Consider the following 21,491-nt stretch of genomic DNA (forward strand, 5'->3'; position numbering starts at 1 on the left):
GTGAGACAAATCTTTACTCAAATTGATTGATATTAATGACATTTACATGTAATAGTTGAATCCATCCATCAGCGTGGAGTAACAGTTAACCAATTGACAGAAAAATCATCAATCATCAATGGAGCGACTCGACCAACAGAGAATGCAGGTTTTCGAGGTTGTGGAAGAGATAGAGATTCATTCTTCAACATAACAACAACATTTGACATTGTGGGTCTATCTATTGCATCTTCTTGAACACATAGCAATCCAACATTGATGCATCTCAAGAATTCACTTGAACAGTTTGTCTCTGTTAACAATGGATCCATCAACTCTAACCCTTTTCCCTCACTCCATAGCTGCCATGCCTGCAGTATCATACCATGGAATTAGACGCTGACGCAAATCATTACACAAAGATTTCTTATCTTTATTATGAACTGAATGAACTAAGCTACCAAAACCTACATAATCCAAAAGGCTAGAAGCATTCTTGGATCGATCGAAGCCAGCATTCCTGCTCCCAGTTACAATCTCTAGTAAGATTACTCCAAAGCTATAAACATCCGACATTGTGGAATATAATCCCTCCATAGCAAACTCTGGTGCCATATATCCACTGTTCAAAGTTTATAAAAATATAATTAATGAAGAGCACAAGAAATGCTATTTTCTTGCTGTTCTTGGAAAAAATACAGCAGGGAATTTTATTGCAAGTTAGAAAGATGAATTCATCTGGTAAACAAAAGAAATTAAAATGCCAAATTGTATACTTACTAAGTTCCTACAATCCTTATGGTATTCTTTTCACTATCACTTCCACCAAATATCCTGGCCATGCCGAAGTCTGAGATCTTTGGATTCATTTCCTGATCCAACAGTACATTGCTTGGTTTCAGATCCCTGTGGATGATTCTCAGTCGAGAATCCTCATGAAGATAAAGGATACCCCGAGCAATTCCAACAATAATGTTAAACCGCCTTCTCCAATCAAGTGTTGCACGCGTCCTTGGATCTTCTTGAAAAAAAAAATTGAAACATGAAGTACAATAAGATTTTTAGTGATATCCATTATTCAAAATATATAGATTCACCCTACATAATCCATAGATTGCTTGGCTAGATCTTAATATTTATTAGGACTGATTTTCAAGCTTGCTCTTCAAGTTAAAGGCCCTAAACATGTTTGTTTAACAGGGGAAAGAAATGGTTGCATTTGTAATGAATTTCAGGAATATTATGCACCAAGGGAAGGGGGGGGGGGAGAGGGAGAGATTTAATAGAGTACAAACCAAATAGAACAACATCAAGGCTGCTGTTGGGCATGTATTCATAGACAAGAATCTTTTCCCCTTCTTCTATGCAACAACCCAAGAGCTTCACAAGATTTTTATGTTGAAGTCTCATTATTAGCAGAACTTCATTCATAAATTCCTCTAAACCTTGATCAGAACTGATTGAAAGCCTCTTAATTGCTACTTCTCGTCCATCTGGTAGTGTTCCCTGCAATAACCAGATTACTCTTCTTAATTAGAAACATAGTGAGGCATTTATACTGGTTACTCAAAAACATTTGGGAATTATGATTAGAGAAATCCTAGCTATTACCTTAAAAACTAGGCCAAAACCTCCCTGTCCAAGCTTTTTTGAGTCAGAAAAGTGATGAGTAGTTTCATGTATAGTGGCAAGACGAAATAAAGGAATATCATGAGGCTCCATCTCTTCAGATCCTGGAACGACGTAATTCAAAAAACCATCGGTGCTATTAGGGGAACCAGTATCATATGCTGGAGTTTCTGGAACAATAATTTCCTTTCTTCCTGTAAGAAAAACAAGATTGTTTGTTATCTTAGGATAAGAAAACCAAAATTGTGAAGATGTTCTGTGGTAGACAGACTAGTAGTTGCTTCAGCATATTTACCTTTCACAACTAAGCAGTAAACAGAGAAACCCAAGAAAGCTACTGCAACACAAGCTGATACAAGACTAATGCTTAGAATTTTCGTCGATATTTTCTTTGTCTGATTACTTGCTCCTGAGAACAGCAAACAATTACCCACTTTAGTTAAAACTCTCGAAAAGGTATCGACTATGATAGAGGTGGAAAATAATTACCTGTGGTTGAGGGAGGAAGAGGCATAGCTTCAGTGGCTCCTTCATAGAAAGCATATAACTCATACCTTATGTAGCAACTCTTACTGAGAAGTCTGGCACCTCTATAAAAGTAGCAGCAACTTAGAATTTCATTTGTGGCATTTCGAAGGCATTCAAGACATTCATTTCCAGACAAGTCTCTAGTGCACTGCACAAGACCATATACTGTTTCATCAATGGTAAGATTAGCTTCCCCTGTAGCATATAAACCAGTGGAAGGATCAGAAACAGTGGAACTAGAGAGGTTATTCAATAACTCCCTCACAACATGACTGAACTGATCCGGATTCGAAATGGTTTGATTGTTCCATAGAGGGAGAATTCCGGTGTCATCTGAATGGCCAAAGAAACTTTGATTCGAGTATCGCAGCAGACAGTACTCTTCCCACACAGTTGCTTCTTCTCTGTTTGGACAGAGTCTTGAAATATCCTGAACTGCCATATCCACACAGTTCTTGCATTGGACTATGGTATCAAAACCAAGGCAGAGGTAGAGGCCATAGACTCTATTAGTTTCATTTCCAATAGTAAAATTATTGAAGATTGAGAGAGAAGCATTAGAGGATGAAGAAGAGAAGAGGTGATTGAGATTGTTCTGAAACAAACTACCAAGTGTGTCATTTGCAGTACTATTAGAACAAAAGGGATATGGAGCATCAGCATCACAAGGGTTATGCAACACAGCAAGAAGGAAATAAAGTAAGATGAAATGGAAGGTTTTCGACATGCCTAGCAAATGAAGTATCTACCGATTGGAGAAGATGGAATTGTGAGTTATTAAAAGTAGTAGCTGAAGCTGATCTTCTTCTTCATCTCTTACAGTTGACTATCAAATTGACAAGATTCAAAGTTTGCAGTTTGAGTTGAAAATTGAAAACAGAGAATAGAAGTTAAAGATGGAAAGCTCTACCTTCGACCTTCCAGGAAGGTACCTCTGTTTAGTACTTACTACAAGTTAGACTAATTTCTGGTCCAGAGGAGAAGGCACAGAGTAGATCAAGATCCACGAAACATCTCTGAGGAGCAATTACTGCAGATTCCACAAAATTCAAAGTTCCCAAATACTACAGAAGTTGAAATCTGACAAACCATGGCGGTTATTCTAATTTTAATGCTACGGTGTGACATAATCTGATTGTAAAACAAATTACGTTCTAGGGAAGAAAAAAAAACGATTATCTGCTTTGTCTAGTTGGGGGGGAGGTTTCTACTCCGGTAGGGTTTTGATCTGTGGGCTTTCCGAAGACTTTCAAAGTTAAAAAGGCTAAACAAAGGAGACCCATTTGTAATTTGTCTATGATGAAGAGAGAATATCCTCACTACCTTTTGATTAGCATGGGGAATTATATATTAGACCTTACAGTTAAGTATTAATGATGACACAAGAGTTCAATCAATGGGTTGTTGGAGTATGTTTTTTTTTTTGGGTAAAAGATTGTTGGAGTATGTTCATTAAACCTAAATTTGATTTAAATAAATAAATTTAATTTCTAGTTTTGCATGAATTGTAGGGCTTATAAGATTATTTCATGGGTTTCCATCAAAATTAGTTCTTGACTAGGGATATGATCCGATATTCTATTCATATGGTCCTTACATTATATGTCATTAGAAATGGTAATTTCAGGATATAAATGTAATTATGCATTATGTATTTATATAGAATAGAATCTAATACAATTCTCACATGTGTTATTATTGTGGTATAAAGACAAGATGCGTACCCGTCACCAGTTGATCCTTTGACCTAAGAGATCCTTATTGTTATAGTGTTACGTTATTAGTTTTGTTACATCAATAGTTGATGTCTTATAGGCTATATATCGATGTGCTGGATTTTTGATTGCGCATCATGAACGATAGAGATGCTTAGCATGGAATCCACTCTCCTTGATTGGGGAATATCAAGAAGAGAAAAAATTTGTGATCAATCTAATTGGAATCTGAATCTGGTGGCATTTTTTTAAATTGTTAACAAAATTGTTTTTTTTTATTATCGAATATATTATTATATTAGAAAATTTTCATCTATCACCCTTAGAGTTTCATACAATTACATCTACCACCTTTGGAAATTTAAAAATTAATTCCATACCCCTGAGTACTAACTCTGTTAGTTTTTTGGGGGAAATAATAATTTTGCCCTTTTACCCTCCTTCCTCTTCCTCCTGCAACTCTACCCCCACCCTGTTCCTTTATTCCCTTTGGACAACAGCCCCTCGGCTCCACCAGCGCAACCAGCCCTGCCACCCCATTTGTAGATCTCTTGCAGCCCCATCTGCAAGATACACCACAATCAGCTCTGCAACACCTCAGCCCTAGCCTTTGAACACCAAGCCACACCTTGCACCACACCCAGACCCTGTTCACATCATCCCAGCCCCAACCCATTGATGAAATCACCCAACCCAGCCACTGCCCTACTGTTACGCCCCCATTCTTGAACCACGGGGAATGCAACTAGAGCTTATCAATATACTCCCAAATTGCCAAGATCGCAGATGCAGTATACAGGATTAACTCATACACACTACAATAGAAGATCAAAACAGGTTAATAATAGTAATATCAGAGTTTACAGAACCTACGTGATAACTTATATAATAATTGTTTAAGCTTATCCTCCTATTACAGATCATTCTAATCAGGACCTATGTATTATCTACTGTATAAATAATACATGAAAAATTTACACATATAATCCCTGAGGTTTGACGAAAGGATATTTTTATTCCCTAGTTTTGGAAAATTCTGCATACCCCCCTGAGGTTTACAAACAATAACAAATAAGCCCATTCCGTCAGTTCATGACTAACAGTGTTAAAAACATGGGATGAAATGAAAAAATTAACCTTACCAAAAAAAAAAAAAAAAAAACTGCAACTACTCATCTTCCCCAAATCGATTGGGGAAGATGAGTTGTAGGTATGGAACTCCAAAGATCCCAACTCAAAATGAAGAAATACAGGTTCCCTTCTCGTCCTCATCCTGTTCCCCTTTCCTCTGCACCTCGTCCAGTGCCCTCTCTATGGATTCCAAACCCTAACCCTAAATGATTTCGGATTCTCCACATGCCTCACAACTGCGCTCCATATGTGCCAAACACTAACGAATAAGAACAGAGTCCCTGGAAGAATATGGCCCTTAAAGGAACCCATCCCTGCAATCAAACTAACAGAATTCAAAAACCTCCAAATCCAAATTAACCCAGAAACCTGAAAATCTAATTGAAGACTCAAATCAATCAACTTCAGTGCAATTTCATGTTTTGGGTAGAACCGAAAATCAAAGAAAAATAAAAAACCTTAATACATCAAAATCTCCCACCTAATCAGGCTAAGAGTTTCCGCTATTGAAGCTCCAAAGTTCCTTATCTTTGAAGGGAACCTGGAATTTATTTTTCAAAGTTGGAACAAATCTTCTCAAATCTGCTTGAATTTTAAGCTAAAAAACATTGAAACTTTCTCTCTCTCTATCGACAAGAAAGTCAAAAACACAAACATTGACCTAAAAATTTAGGATTCTGTTGTTCAATATTTGCTAAGGAGAAGACTTCTGGAACAAAGAAAGATTGTTGGTAGAACTTCAAACAGTGGGTCATGAAGAAAACTATACAAATGAAGATGTAATGGGTTAAGAGAGCTGAACCACCCTTTTTTTTTTTTAAGTTCTACAGATCTATTAATCAGAAAAATAGAGAATATGGGCTTTCAAGTTTCAACCAGAATCTCAATGGCAAAAACAAAACAAAAGAACAAAACCCAGGCAGTCGATCGTGAAAGGGTCATGTGGAAAGGAACTTTAATGGAGAAAACAGAGTCGTAACTGTTTTTATTAATGGGTTTTAATGGGTAGCAGGAGTTTATAAGATCTCCAGATATGAGAGATGGAGAGGGGCTCTGTCGCTCTGAAGCTTGAAAGAGATTTCAATGGTGGATGGAAAATGGAAAGCAAATAAAAAAAATTGGGAAATTGCCGGTGAACGAGTTGTAGGTCTTTTTGAGGAAGATGAGTAGTTGCAGGTTTTTTTTGGTAAGGGTAATTTTGTCATTTCATCCCATGTTTTTAACACTGTTAGTCATGAACTGACGGAATGGGCTTATTTGTTACTGTTTGCAAACCTCAGGGGAGTACGTAGAATTTTCCAAAACTGGGGGGTAAAAATATCATTTCGTCAAACCTCAGGGGTGGTATGTGTAAATTTTCCATAATACATTTATCATGATAGGAATCTAAAAGAATACACTTTTGAATCAAAATATAGTTATCAAAGTGTATCAAAAGATGGCCACCGACCATAAATCACTGTTCCCTCGAGGAACACACCACGCAGTAGCAGTTCGGTCCATGCTCCACGATCTCCGGAGTCCACCAATCTTTATGAGCTTCTTCAGGAGTCTCAAACTCCGTGCCATCCTGCTCAAATGTACTTACAATCATCTAAAAAAATATATGTTTCCTCGAGGAATGAGCTCCACTGAGCCCAGTAAGCAGTTAAGCCACACAAGCAAGCACAATAATAATAATAATGAATGAGTTTGATCGCAAACCAGACATGATAAGCGAATCCCATAGCGTCCCATTCCACCAGGATAATCCGCACATCATATATGGTTTATAATCATGCCACATGAATACATGATGAAGTTAAATTTTATTATTAACCACCTGACAAACAATGCCTAAGTCTGGTAAAGTACTACTGCAACATCATAGGTAGCATCCCCGATGTCGGTACCATAAGCGGATGGTATAACCGATGATCCGACAATGACAAACATGAGTTATGGTTGGAAGCCTGCAGTACCGGTCTCCACCAAGAGATATACGTAAACCTCCATAATAACCCTAGCACCTTCCCGATCCGCAAACTCACTGAAGTTCTTCCGAGTTTTGAGAACGGTAATTCCATCACATAGGACATCACCATCGTTTAACCAACACCTTACCCCCTGTTGGTAAGGGGTGTAGTACAGGGTACATTATCCTTCCAAATGCATCTATTGTACCTACATAAGCCAAAGGTCGAGTCCATAGTTACCGAAATACGATCGATCGGCTATCCTCTCGCCCCTTAGCCTATACATACAGATATAAGTACGGGATGTGAATACCGAAGGCGGTCGGCCGGTCACCATCCCGTTTCCACCTAATGCAATGGACAACTCTAATGCAACTACAAGTACAACAATACCAAGCCCAGCAACCACCGACACTTGGATCCCACTTTCGAAGCCCTAGATCTACATGCCATGAGTGAATCCATATTATGGAAACCCCAGGTCCAGCACCAACTGGCACCCAAGTCCCATAACTAAATCCAATACCATTCGCACCATAATACAATAGAATGAATAATATTGCAAGACAATAATCTAAAGTCCAATCAACATCTAAACATGTATATCATCTTACATCTTAACGATAATTATATAATATAGCACACATGTATGAATGGCATTCGCAAGACACGACACATAAACATTCCATAAATTAAGACATTTGCTTAACTCACTCACCTTGATTCTCGAACTAGTTATCAATACTTAGTTCCTTGAATTGGCGGTCAATGCCAAGTTCTTCGTCATACACATTAGTACGCCGCCAAGCCGGGTAAGTTAACCTAAAGAGGGTGTACAATGTGGCGTGAGGTTAGTGTCTTAGGGTCAGAAGAGTTGAACCCCACAAGGTCATCAAACAAGGCTGAAACAAGGGATTGACACAAATAGCAAGACTAGGACCAGTAGATGGCATCTGCCTATCCATGTGCCTGTCCCTGGTAGTAGCCCATCGGCACTTGCATGTGCCTGTCCCCTTGGGTTGTTCCTGCCGGTCTTGCTGTTCATACCATTCCGAGAATGGTTTGTAACCCCAAGGTTGTGGGCTAAAAAGGGTGTTCTTACGGGTCCTTAGGGGTCTCTTTGGCCATGAGAACAACTTCAATCAAGGTGTCATAGCACACACCCAACATGGGTTTGTAAACCCAATGATTGATTGGGTTTTTCCTCCATTAAAATACATATGGGAAGGAAACTCATGGGTTTGGGTATTGGGGTTTGGAAGGGTCCTTAATCAATGTTATTTAACAATCCACAAACCACACATCTATGGTCTTCTATGAGGGTTGGTGAAACCCATAAATGGAGGTGAAACCCCAACTTGGGTTCATAAATGGAGAAGGGTGAATGGGGTTCAAAGTAGGATTAGGTGTCTTTATAGTTAAGCATCAAAGATTAACCATTAATGGCCTTTCCATTAGATAGGTGAAGCATTTATAACTTGATCATAACCCAAACCCTAGCTCTATAAATTAGGAAATGAGAGAGAGAGAGAGAGAGAGAGAGAGAGAGAGAGAGAGAGAGAATGCTCACCAAGGTAGGAGAGCTAGCTTGAGTTCCACCTCCCTCCTTCCTTCTCCTTCCTTCTTCTTCTTCTTTCTTCTCTTTCTTGCTTCTTCTTCTTCTTCTTTCTTTCCTTCTCGATCTCCTTTCCTCTCCACAATTTAGGGTTTCTATTGTGAGGTGAATAGTGGTTTGACCCCTATTTACCTCACTTTAGTCTTAGGTCATGTTTGGTTGGGTCATGGGTCCTTAGGTCCATTTTGCTAGGACTTGTTTGGTTAGGGGTTATCCTTAGGTTTTAATTTAAGTTAATGGGCCTGCTCTCTTGTTAGGCCCATAGTCTAAGTTCTAATAGAAATAGAATGATGCTAAGGTTCTAAGCCCAAGCCCATTCTAGTATTTATACACATAAGTTATTAGGATACCAACTTACTCCCAGTCATCTCTAAGTGAGTACGGGTCCCCAAGTGCGGGCCGTGCGAATCCTCGGAATGAGGGAATTCTAAGAATGCACCCTCATAGACAAACTTCCCCCTATCTCTATCGAGGTACCTATCCTCGACGATATTCCCTGAGCCACGATCGACAATGTTGTGGGATGGCTTGAGTATCATGACCCACAGTTCATGAGCGTACTCCACTCTCGGTTCTACACAAAAGGTTCAAACCAGACCGGTGGTCAGACCAGGTTTTAAACCAAGTTTTGGGCACGGATTTAAGACCTACTCCCATCACTGTCCAGCTTGCATTACCGTAACCATCTGCTACTCCGAAAATTGCAGGGGACTCGCTCTTGGCTATTGTCGCATTTGGGTAAAATGAAATCCCCAAATGTGGATTTCAAAACTAAAAAAATTCCTCTTTTCCTCTCCAATCAAAACCCAAGACTGTTCCTCTGTTTCTTCTCTTCATCTTCTTCTTTGTTTCGTCAAAATTTGAACTTATTTCATGTAATGTGTGTATTTGAAAGAGTGAATTCTTACTCTATTTTTTTCTCATTCTCAATGTATAGAGCTCAGGCTTTCCTTTTAAGAATTAAGATGCTCATTCATATTTCTCCTTCCAATGGTTGAGAGGAATGAATGTCTTGTAATTTGTTTCTTATTTGTGTGCTATTTCTTTAAGAAAGGTTGTTTCTGTCATTCTACGTGTAGAAAAGAAAAGTAGAGATTCAATGGGTGGCTCTTGGTTCGTTGAGATCTAAGAAAAATGTTAGATTTTGAGATCTCAATTGTCCAGGTGATTATGGATTTGGAAAGAGTTGAAGACAAAGCTCACGACTAAAAGGCAGAGGAAACAAGTAAAGAAGAAAGAGATCAACAATCCCACCTGCTCAAAACTTCAACCTTAAAACCATTAGCATTAGCAGCAATTGCAGAAAAAATTAGAAGGCATACTGGAAGACAAATATAAAGAAGAAATTCTACAATGAGGAATCGAAAGTCAAACTGGATTTCCCACTGAAGCCATTAATAAAGGGCAATACCAAACACCAAACTAAGTGAAAGATGACTACAATCGAGTTCACTGGAGAAGAACCTCAATTCCTCAAGTATCTCCCTCTAGTTTCGATGAAATAGTCCAATGATCCTCACCTGCTCCGGTTTTGTTTGTCAAAAACCCCAAATCGTAGGGCACATGAGATGAAGAAAGCTTTTAAGGGTATTATGGGTATTTAGTTAATATTTGAGCGATGGCATCATCATTTAGCTATTCTAATCTAATGGTAGGGGCATGTTTGTAGGAATCTTTCAAAATATAGGAGAAGTTTATGAAATAGATGAAATTCCAGGGGTGGTAGACGTAAATTTTCCTATTATATTATTTGAACAATGGTTAATCGCATTTTTGGCATCTGATTATGATCACAAATCTTTGATAAAGACATGTATGATGAATTGGGGTTTGACAGTATTTAATGAGTCCGGCTCAGGTTTTCAAACAAGGATGGTCCTTGGGACCTAAGCACCACCCATATGGAATCCATTGCTCCCTCTGGATTCCATGTAGGTGGTGCTTAGTTCCCTGTGAATTATATGTACCTGTGAGATTAATTTGGAAAACTGGTACGGATATGCAAGAACAAATAATTTTTATTAGAAACATTTCTCTAATGAATTCCCTAGAAACATTTACAATAAATGGAATATACAAAATTGTGATCAATCAAATATTGTAAGGCCTCGACATTTATTACCGTTATGAATCAGACCATAACGGAATTTTGGTCTATAACGGAACCATAATATCAGATTGGGGAGGAAGATCAAAATTAGAGATTGAAAAAGAGAAAGTAAATGGAGAGGGCTGATATCTGCATTCATAAACAATGAAATATATATTTATTACGGTGTTATTTACATCATTATGCTTGATAAAAAGAATGAGGGAAGCCCCAACAGAAAAATATTAGAAGGAAAAAATGTTTCGAAGACCTGTTCCCATGCAATAGTCAAGAATTCTTGACGGTATCATGTTGGAACAACCTATGGATATTCTTTTAATTGTTTCAGTACTTATGGAATTATTGAAAATAAATTTTTTTTTAGAAAATGTTAATAAATTCCAAAACCCACTTCAATCACCTCATGAATGTGCTAAGGGCATTGTCAACTACCAAGGCCGAGTATATGGCATTGATGGAAGCTTGCAAGGAAGTGGTGTGACTTCAACCATCCAGTTGTTAGAGACTTGGGTAGAACTCATCTTGTTATGTGCCTAATGGGGTCTACTCTAGTGTATGGGCGCTAGACTGGGCCAGCCTAGTATGTGATAGGTTAAAGGGCTTGATTTAACGCGTTTCATCAGCTTCAGAGCTTTTGGCATATCGGTCAAGTACCTAAAATTTGGTATTAGAGCTGGGCACCATGTCACGGGTTCGAGTCACGGAAAGGACTACCTAGAATAGGGCTACCTGGAGTAGAGTGAAAGTCGTCAAGAAAGGGCTACCTGCCGCTAGGAAAAAACCTCTGAGCAGAGTGAAGCCGCTTGAAAAGGGCTACCTACCGCTAGAATGAAAGCTACCTAGAGTGAGAGTCGCCGAGGACGACGACTGTAGAAGCATGGTGGTCTGTTATGTACCTAATGGGGCTTACTCTAGTGTATGGGTGCTAGTGCTAGATTGCGCCAGCCTAGTATGTAATGGATTAAAGGGCTTGATTTAAAGCGTTTCATCAGCTTTGGAGCTTTTGGCGTATTAGTTAAATACCTAACACACCCTCAAATGCTAGTCGTTAAGGAGAGGGTGCCCAAGTACCTATTAACCCACCCACATCCTCATTTATATCCGATATGAGACTATTTTTTTACCTACTGTGTGGAATCCCAAAAATCTCCCCCTCCACACGGGAGCTACCAAGATCTTCCCCATCTTCCCCTCCACACAGGTACATTCCAAGATCACATCGGGTTCCCATGCCCTGGCTTTCCCCCAAGTTTCTAACAAGTGGTATCAGAGCTTAAGTTTTGGCCCTATAACAACCTTGGCTATAAAACCACTTGTTAGGAACTTGGGGGAAAGCCAGGGCGTGGGAACCCGACGTGATCTCGAAATGCAATAGTGTGGAGGGGGAGATGGGTCATCGCAGGTGGTGAGTGGAGATCTAGAAGAGAAGACAATAAAAGAACTGAGGATCGTCGGTTTTTTATTTTTATTTTTTATTCTCCATCAGTTGTGGATGTACAGTAGTGAACCTCATTCTATCGATTTTTTTTTTTCAACTCAAGTGAATAGGTCTCGTTGGAAGAGGAAGTAGGGTTGTGTCTTACTTTCATTCGAAGTTCGAACTTGGAAGAAATGCTTGGGTGAAATTTTAATAATAAAAAAAAGGTGAAGAAGTGATTGGGGAGATCCAGTTGCTACAGGTTTAGTGAGAAAAAAAAATTCGAACGGGAACAGGTTGTATGAAGGATTGAGAAAAAAAAGAAGGTAATGATTACTTAGAAAAAGTAATCATTACAAAAGAGATAAAAAAAAATTTCTGAGAAAGGAATCATTGAAGAAAAAGAGAAAACAGAAAATTTCGGTGGGAAAAAAATAAGAGAAAAGTTTTTTTTAAACAAAATTGGTATCATACCGGTTTAGCTTTGTATAGAAATTCTAGTTTTGTGCAAAAGATGTGGTATAGAGGTTAAGATTCCTTAGGTTTTTTGGCATTCTGGACTTAGTGGAAAGGACGGATCAAGCAGATTCGTCTCCGTTGATATAAATCTTGTAGGTTCATGCAAAAATCAATGGTAATATAGTTTGTTCAAGTTGATGGCGGGCATGGAGGGCACAAGTCAAGTAAATAGGATGGAACGAAGTTTGAGGTGCACTTAGATGAGTTCAACAAGATATTGATGGAAGTTTTTGCTCTTGATGTGAAGATCGAAGAGGAGGACAAGGTACTTCTCCTGTTGGCATCACTAACTCCTTCATTTGATCACATTGTGACTACACTATTATTTGGTAAGGATACTTTCAAACTTGACGAAGTTATTGCTGCTTTGCTGATGAATGAAACACGACAAAAAAATAGCGGTGATAGGATGTCAGAAGAGGGAAATGCCTTGGTTATAGGTGGTGGTCAGGGTAGAGGCAGATCAAATGAGAGACTGGAGGAATCTGGCAAGTATAAGGGTCGCTCAAAGTCTAAAGGTCGTAAAATAAAATGTTATTATTACGAGGAGAAAGGTCATATAAAGAAGAATTGTCCAAGGCGTAAGCAGGATAGAAAAGAGAAGGAAGAGGAGAAGGAAAGTAAATCATGCACTGATGGTATCGTGGAAGAGTCTTGGAGTGATGATGGAGATATCGTTCTCACAGCATCATCAGGTATGGATACTTCAAATTGGATTTTAGATTCTGGTTGTTCATTTCATATTTTTTTAGTCAGGTATCAGTTTGCTACATATCATGCATGTGATAGTGGTATTGTCAAAATGGCAAACAATGCGGAAACAAGGTTGTCGGGATTGGGAATGTACGAATTTGCATGTTTGATCATTGATCCTTAGTGAGGCACATTCTACGGTATCTCAAGGGTACCCAGTATCACGGCCTTTTAATTCAAAAGTCCACAGGCATCACCATACAGGCCTTTAGTGATGTTGATTGGGCTGGAAATAGAGATGACTGAAAGTCTACCAGGGGATACACTATTTACCTAGGTCCCAATTTCATCTCATTGAACTCAAAGAATCAAAGGACTGTGTCACGTTCATCCATTAAAGCAGAGTACAAGGCCGTTGACGATGCTTGCTCTTAAATAACTTGGCTACGCTTCCTTCTTACTGAAGTTGGTGTTGGCATCTTTTAGGCACCGATCTTGTGGTGTGATAATATTTGCACCACATATCTATCAACCAAACTGGTCTTCCATGCCCGCATAAAAAACGAGGAGATTAACTTCCATTTTGTAGGCGACAAGGTTTCCAAGAAAGAACTCATGTTTCAATTGATTTCCACAAAAGATCAATTGGATGATATTTTTACAAAAGGCCTCTCGCCTGCCCGATTTTGTTTTGTCTGAGACAAGTTGAAGATTAAGAGCTCCAAATCTTCCACTTGAGGGGGTGTATCAGCATAAGATATCGTCCAGCTAGCTTGATTGTGCACCTTGCGCGAGATCTCCACCGCCACACCATCCATATTTCACATAGCCACACCTTCCATATTTCACACATTCCATGCCGTGTGTTTTCCTATTTTGGAGCTACCATTCTTGACGAGATTATCTTTCCTTTACTATATTGTGTATATTGTATTTCTGTATCGTCTCTGGACCTTCTTAAACCGGAGAGATTCATTGTAATCTTCTATCACACTATAAATACAATAAGTTCTCAGTTGAGAGTGTGGATTGATTCCTAAATTCATAAAAACCAAGACACACTAGTTGTTTTTGTTATGTTGTGCAAAAAATCCTTTCCTATTTTGATCCAACTTAGAACAGGTTAGAAGTGCGAATTGTATCTGGTTGGCAAATACATGTGTGGTCCAACTGATCGAGACAAATCTCATCTTGTATTGATAAATATTGACATTTTGCTACTACATGTAAGAGTTGAATCCATCCATCAGCGTGGAGTAACATCAGTAACAGTTAACCAATTGACAGAAATTTCATCAGTCATCATTGGAGTGATTCGGGAAACAGAGAATGCAGGTTTTTTAGGTTCTGGAAGAGGAAGAGATTCACTTCTCAGCATAACAACTACATTTGACATGGTGGGTCTATCTATGGCATCTTCCTGAACACACAGTAATCCAACATTGATGCATCTCAAGAATTCACTTGTACAGTATGTCTCTGCTAACAATGGATCCATCAACTCTAACCCTCTTCCCTCCCTCCATAGCTGCCATGCCTGCAATATCAAGCCATTATATTAGACATATGCCAAGAGAAATTATGACGAATACAGAAAGGCAGTTATCTTTATTATGAACTGAATGATCTAAGCTAGCAAAACCTACAAAATCCAAAAGGTTAAGAGCATGTTTGGACCAACGGAAGCCAGCATTCTTTCTCCCAGTAACAATCTCTAGTAAGATTACTCCAAAGCTAAAAGCGTCTGACTTTGTCGAATATAATCCATTCATAGCATACTCTGGAGCCATATATCCACTGTCCAAATTTTATAAAAATATAATGTGTTAGAGCATCAAGGCGAAATATAATAGTAATAAGGGAAAAGGAAGCAATAGGATGCCAATGTGCAGGTTCTTACGCATGCCCTCTCACATCCCACCCATAGACCCCACACCCTCTCTCCCCAATAAATGCCCCTATTAGAAGATTTGTCACTCTCCCTCTTATTGGTTCAAAACTGCACTCTGGCATCGTGTGGAACCCTCAAATTAATCAATGGAGAGCCCACAAAATGCTATTTGCAGGCTGCTCCTCTAAAACATACAGCAGGAAATTTTATTGCAAGCTAGGAAGATGCATTCATCTGTCCATAGTAGTAATTCAGTGATATGAGAGATTATCAACTACATTTGACTATTCAGTTGTACACAAAAGAAATTTAAATGCAAAATTGCATACTTACTAAGTTCCTACTATCCTTGCAGTATTCCTTTCACCACTGCTTCCACCAAATATCCTGGCAATGCCGAAGTCTGAGATCTTTGAGTTCATTTCCTGGTCCAACAACACATTGCTAGGTTTCAGGTCCCTGTGGATGATTCTAAGTCGAGAATCCTCATGAAGATAAAGGATACCCCGGGCAATTCCAACAATAATGTTAAACCGCCTTCTCCAATGGAGTTGTGCACGTGTCTTTGGATCTTGTTGAAAAGAAAATGAAACATGAAGTAGAATCAATATGGTTTATAGTAGCCCAGCCATGTTTTTTAAAAATGGACTGATGACCCAACATAGTACATGGATTTCTTTGTCAGATCTTAATACAAATTTACTATGAATGATTTTCAAGTTTACGCCTCAAGTTCATGGGATGAAACAGGTTTCCTTATCTTAACCATAATATAGTTATATATATGCTTACCTAAAAGGGGGGGAGGGGGGAGGGGGGAGGGAGAGATTTAATAGGGTACAAACCTAATAGGACAACATCAAGGCTGCTGTTGGGCATGTATTCATAGACAAGAATCTTTTCCCCTCCTTCTATGCAACAACCCAAGAGCCTCACAAGATTTTTATGTTGAAGTCTCATTATTAACAGGGCTTCATTCATAAACTCCTCTGAACCTTGGTCAGAACTGCTTGAGAGCCTCTTAATTGCTACTTCTCTTCCATCAGGTAGTGTTCCCTGCAATGACCAAATTACTTTGCTATTACACTGTTGGGGAAAACTTTGAAGACTTTTTCAGACATGTATACACATTGATGTTTCTCAAACATATGCAAATTATTATTTTAGGTTTCGTATTATACCTTATAAACTGGACCAAATCCTCCTTGTCCAAGCTTCTTCGAATCAGAAAAATTATCTGTAGTTGCATATATGGTGGCTAAACGAAATAAATGAATATCATGAGGCTCCATTTCTTCAGCCCCTCGGATGACATAATCTGGAAAAACACTGCTGTCTTGAACTATTGGAGTTTCTGAAACAGTTATTTCCTTTCTCCCTAGAAGAAAAAAAGAACATGATTGTTATCCTAGGCATAAGGAAACCCAAACTATGAAGATTTTCTGTCATAGTCCCTTGGGCATATTTACCTTTTGCAACTAGGCAGTAAACAGAGTAACCCAAGAAAGCTACTGCAACACAAACTGATACGATAGCAATGCTTAGAATCTTCGTCGATATTTTCTTTTTATGATTACCTGCTTCAATGCAACCAATTATTCACCTTAGTTTAATCTCTCAAAAACGAATTATGTTGTTGGTGTTTAAACTAATTACCTGTACTTGGGGGAGGAGGGAAAGCTTCAACAGCTCCTTCATAGAAAGCATACAACTCATACCTTAAATAGCAACTCCTACTGAGAAGTCTCGCCCCTCGATAAAAATAGCAGCAACTTAGGATTTCATCTGTTGCATCTTTGAGGCATTTAAAACAATCATTTCCAGACAAGTCTCTAGTGCACTGCACAAGACCATATACCGTTTCATCAATGGTAAGATTAGCTTTCCCTATAGCATACATGCCCATGGAAGGATCGAAAGCAGCCAGACTAGAAAGGTTATTCAACAGCTCCCTCACAACATGCCTGAACTTATATGGATCGGAAATATTTTTCCTGTTCCATAGAGGGAGATTTCCGGCATCATCTGTATGTCCAAAGAAACTTTTGTTTGAGTATCTTAGCTGACAATACTCTTCCCACACAGTTGCTTCTTCATTATTGGGACAAAGTTCTATAATGTCTTGAATTGCAGTGTCCACACATTTCTTGCAGTTGTCTAAGGTAACAAATCCAAGGCAGAGGAAGAGGCCATAGACTCTATCTGTTTCATTTCCAATGGTGAAATTTTTGAAGATTGAAAGAGAAGCACTAGTGGATAAATAAGAGAAGAATTGATTGAGATTATTCTGAAACAAAATACTTGATGTAACATTAGAACAATATGGATATGGAGGATCGGCACTACAAGGGCTATGCAGCACAGCAAGAACGAAGTAAAGTAAGATGAACTGGAATGTTTTCGACATGCCCAGCAAACGAACCAGTACTGTAATGGAAGATGGAATCCCTCCCGAGTTAAAAGTAGTAGTTGAAGCTGCACTTCTTCATCCCTTACTATTTATGCATTCGGGAGTTTGAATATAACGAATCCGGAAAGAATTGGAATTTAGAACTGAGACCATCAAATTGACAGGACTGGAAGCTTAGAGTTTGAGTTGAAAATTGAAAACATAGAATAGTAGGGAATTAGGAAACAAAAAAAAAACTATACTTTCCAACTTCCGGGAAGATAGCCTTGAAAGAAACATGAATCAATGGAATGTCAATGGCAATATTTCTTATCTTAAGCTATAGTATCATATTATTTGATGGAGAAAGTTTCCCTTCACTATGAGCTCATTTCTCTCCATGGCCTTGGTCAAATTTTGGCCTGCATAAGAATAGGATTATAAGAAGAGACTTGAAGACAAGATTTACTCAAAGAATAGTGACTCCAGCCCTTCATTTTCCTGGAAACAGGCTCTTTTCATAAGTCATGACCATGACCACAATTCCAGAGGGAGAGAATCCTTTCCTTATACTTTCCTTGCTCATACCATGCTTATCATGCCTTTGGGAAGTAGTAGATGCTTTTTCACCTTCTTAAATGGAGAGGCATAAGCAGAGGATCCACTCCACTGCTCTACAAGAGAAGAGAGAAAGAAGGGCCATAGATGGCTTGAAGAACCCAGATGTTTCCACCCGCAATCCCATCATTGCCTATGGCCAAACTACCAATTCAAACATTAATCAAGCTAAAATGTCAACCCTAAATAAAAATTATATATGAATAAATCAAAATAAAATATGCAGCAAGTCAGATAACAAAATGTTCCTCCCCTTTTCTTGTAACTTCTCTCTCGGCCGGAGTTTCTCTAGTGCTGATTTCTATTAATAAAATTCATAGACCTTGACCAAAAAAATGAAGAAAATGGCTGAGGGATTTATTATGGTAGGTATTTCTTAGGTACGTTACAAGGAAGGTTTAGGCAGATGCTGGAGATGGAAGCAACCAAAGGTTAACTACATAGATTTGATTTTTGTTTAACGCTTGACTTATTCTAGTAGTTGTAAATATACTGATAATTGTATTCAACTAATTAATTTTAGTTGATAAGCTAATTAATATTAGGGGAAATATTATCCCCCTCCCCTCTAAGTATCCATAATATCAAACACCCCCAAGTTTTGAATAATGATAATGACCTCCACTACTTTTGAAAGATTCTTTCAACTGTAGTTTAATCCTTAAAAAACACCATTAAGTGATGATGTGGGCATTTACAAATTTTCTAAAACCTATAATACTCTTAATGTAATTTTATTTCAATTTTACCCTCTACAACCCAAAACCTCTCTGCATTTACTCTTAGAATGAGCGGGTGAGTACTAAGTTCAGATTTTAGAGAATCAAACCACAGAGAAAACACACAAGGATTTAACGAGGTTCGACCATGGATGCCTACGTCCTCGGATCAGAATTCCCAAATCTTATCTTATTTCTTCCTTGGGAAAAATCATACAAATAAATAGGTGAGAAGGTGGAACAGTTGCCAAACAAGGAGCACACAAAAGAAGGAAACAATAATTCTACAATATTTGATGATATCTCCTTCCAAGAATAGGAGATCCGGAGCAATCTTTCCAATAGATGTCAACGATGGAGTTTCCATATCTTGTGGTCTTGCTCCCATTGGAGCGACGGCAGTGGCTTCATCACCACAAGGTCTCGTTCCTATATATGGTAGTTAGTAGTGGAGGGAGAGTTATCCCTTCCAACACTGAGGCTATGGGTACGTTTTGGATGATACCTCCTACTGCCATTGCTGGACCTTCAAACCAGCCTCAACTATGGACGTTTCCTCCTGCAACGCCACTCATTAACATCTCTGCCAGACCTATTTCTTCTTTAATTCTCCCTAGTCTAATCTTCCTATTTGATAATCCAAATTGAACTGGGGGAACTCAATTAGCATCATGTTGCTAAAGATTTCCACCATGAACAGAAATAACAACATAGCTTAAAAATAACCTTGCCAGATCCCTCTGGTGGAACAATAAATTATCAAAAGAAGGAGCCTATGCAGAATTTTCCTAAACGACAAATCATATGTTATTTCAAAAGAAATAATTTTTTGGGTTTAAAGACACAAAAAATGTTTTGGCTGTGGTAGTCTCGAGTTTGTGAGAGTGAGCTTCCCCTTCCACCGTATTTGTGAAGAGGAAGAAACAGAGGATGTGAAGCCTAATGTTGGTGGTTGCTCTGCTTCTGGGACTGCTGCTTGCACAGAGACTAATACAAGCATGTCCATGAATGTTCAGAGTGTTCAAAGCCCAACCCCTTTGAGTTGCCAGATTTCTCTTGATGTTTTGTCCCTTCTACACATTACTAAAACCCGGAGAGAACACAAAAATCCGATCTTTTTTCTGGGTTGAAACCAGATAGCCCGGAGGTAGAGGCGGCAGTGGTTATGGACATTGTGAGGGCGGCGGTATTGGATACAGCCATGGTGGCGGCGGTGGTGATGGTGGATAACACCTTGATGGTGACCGTGGTAACCGAAGAGCAAAAGAAGAAGAAAGAAGTGAGGTTAGAGATTAGGATAATATCGTCTTTTTTTTTTTTGTACAAAGGATAATATCATCTTTTGAACTGTTATTTTAACACTGTTAGCCACTTAAGATAAGGTTCATAGAATATTTCAAAAATAGGGAAGGGCATTATCATTATTCAAAACTTGGGATTGGGGTTTGATATTATGGATACTTAGAGTGGAGGGGATGGTATTTCCCCTTAATATTAATTATTAACATTAATATGTTTGAACTATCGTTAGTGGAAAATATAGATGTAATGCCTAGCATTTTCCAATTTAATATTTCAATATCGATTTGAAATATTTGTGAATATTTTAACATGATTTTCTCGAATATGAGAGAGGAGCTTTGAATATTATATTCTTATGAAATTCAAGAAGTAATTATTTTAGTTGTTTTTGGAATTTTTTATAATATTTTAATATTTATTGGAGTATTTAAAAATTATTTGATGTACTTGACTTTATTTATTATAGGTTAGTCATGTTACATTATTTTAGTCTTAAATGTGATGGGTATTTACTTCTATTTTATTTGTATGGTTTTATGTTGATTTAAATATGAATTATTTGAATTAATGTATTAAGGTGAATACTGAAGTAGGTGATGGCAAGATTAGTTTTAGGTAGGGTTATTTAGGTATAACCTAGAATTAGAGGTTAATTAGAAGTTGGTGGATTATTTGGGGTAGCAGCAGCCTATTGCATCTATTAAACTAATGGACAGCGTTTAGGATTATCTGAACAATGTCACAAACGCAGCAGAGACGGATCGAGGTGTTCTTGATTGACAACCGATCGAACACGTCGCGAACAGAGAGAATACGAACAATCTTCTTTGCAGCAATGCAATCGATAATTGATCGTACAAGAACGATCTTTCACACTCCAAATCCCAGAGCAGTGATGGAAGCTCTTGAGATGCACACACAAGCACGGCTGAGTGAGAGGGAGAGAAACGAGAGAGATATTTAGGGAGAGAGAGTTGTGTGCATACACGTTCTATTAAGGTGGGCGGCTCTTAGTTATGTCATAAAACTGTAGCCTACCTCTTCTCAACCTCTTTACTTGTTTGAGTATGAGTAGGAGACCCTATGTGGCCCCTTCTCCAAGTAACTCTAAGTGGACTCTATATGGGTCCACGGTTGCCCCAGGTGGGCGCACAGATCGGGTGAAACCAGATCCAATAACATCTCCCACTCACCCACACAGGGCACATTTACTCAGTCGTTCAACCAACCTTCTCTACCACATGCATCTCTTCATACAGGAAAATGGAGCGTGCAACCTAT

General features: G+C 38.6%; 2 protein-coding genes across 2 annotated transcripts; both read right to left on the reverse strand.

Annotated features, from left to right (window-relative positions):
- On the reverse strand, positions 1-16,511 carry LOC122655347 (cysteine-rich receptor-like protein kinase 10). The gene is made up of 15 exons (XM_043849549.1): positions 16,364-16,511; positions 16,028-16,238; positions 15,516-15,753; positions 14,938-15,088; positions 14,543-14,828; positions 9,807-9,873; positions 6,443-6,552; positions 5,184-5,296; positions 2,098-2,881; positions 1,904-2,017; positions 1,591-1,802; positions 1,275-1,485; positions 760-997; positions 451-601; positions 1-350 (listed from the first exon to the last, which is right to left on the reverse strand). Exons 1-15 carry the CDS (start codon positions 16,472-16,474, stop codon positions 69-71), a joined length of 3,279 nt encoding a protein of 1,092 aa, XP_043705484.1. The 5' UTR covers positions 16,475-16,511; the 3' UTR covers positions 1-68.
- Positions 16,512-16,830: 319 nt separating this feature from the next.
- LOC122655348 (cysteine-rich repeat secretory protein 38-like) lies at positions 16,831-17,597 on the reverse strand. The gene has a single exon (XM_043849550.1). The coding sequence runs from the start codon at positions 17,587-17,589 to the stop codon at positions 16,831-16,833; it is 759 nt and encodes a 252-aa protein (XP_043705485.1). The 5' UTR covers positions 17,590-17,597.
- Positions 17,598-21,491: the final 3,894 nt, after the last annotated feature.

This window comes from Telopea speciosissima, chromosome 3 (genome assembly GCF_018873765.1).
Source record: "Telopea speciosissima isolate NSW1024214 ecotype Mountain lineage chromosome 3, Tspe_v1, whole genome shotgun sequence".
Taxonomy (NCBI): Eukaryota; Viridiplantae; Streptophyta; class Magnoliopsida; order Proteales; family Proteaceae; genus Telopea; species Telopea speciosissima.

Bases quoted from the DNA above. Each gene is read 5' to 3' on its own strand.
- LOC122655347 (XM_043849549.1), bottom strand. From the start codon at position 16,474: ATGGAGCCTCATGATATTCATTTATTTCGTTTAGCCACCATATATGCA. The intron at 15,089-15,515 runs GTAAGTATGCAA...AAATTTGGACAG, and splicing joins GCAAGGATAGTAGGAACTTA to TGGATATATGGCTCCAGAGT. The intron at 1,803-1,903 runs GTAAATATGCTG...TTTTTCTTACAG, and splicing joins TTACTGCTTAGTTGTGAAAG to GAAGAAAGGAAATTATTGTT.
- LOC122655348 (XM_043849550.1), bottom strand. From the start codon at position 17,589: ATGTCGAAAACATTCCAGTTCATCTTACTTTACTTCGTTCTTGCTGTG.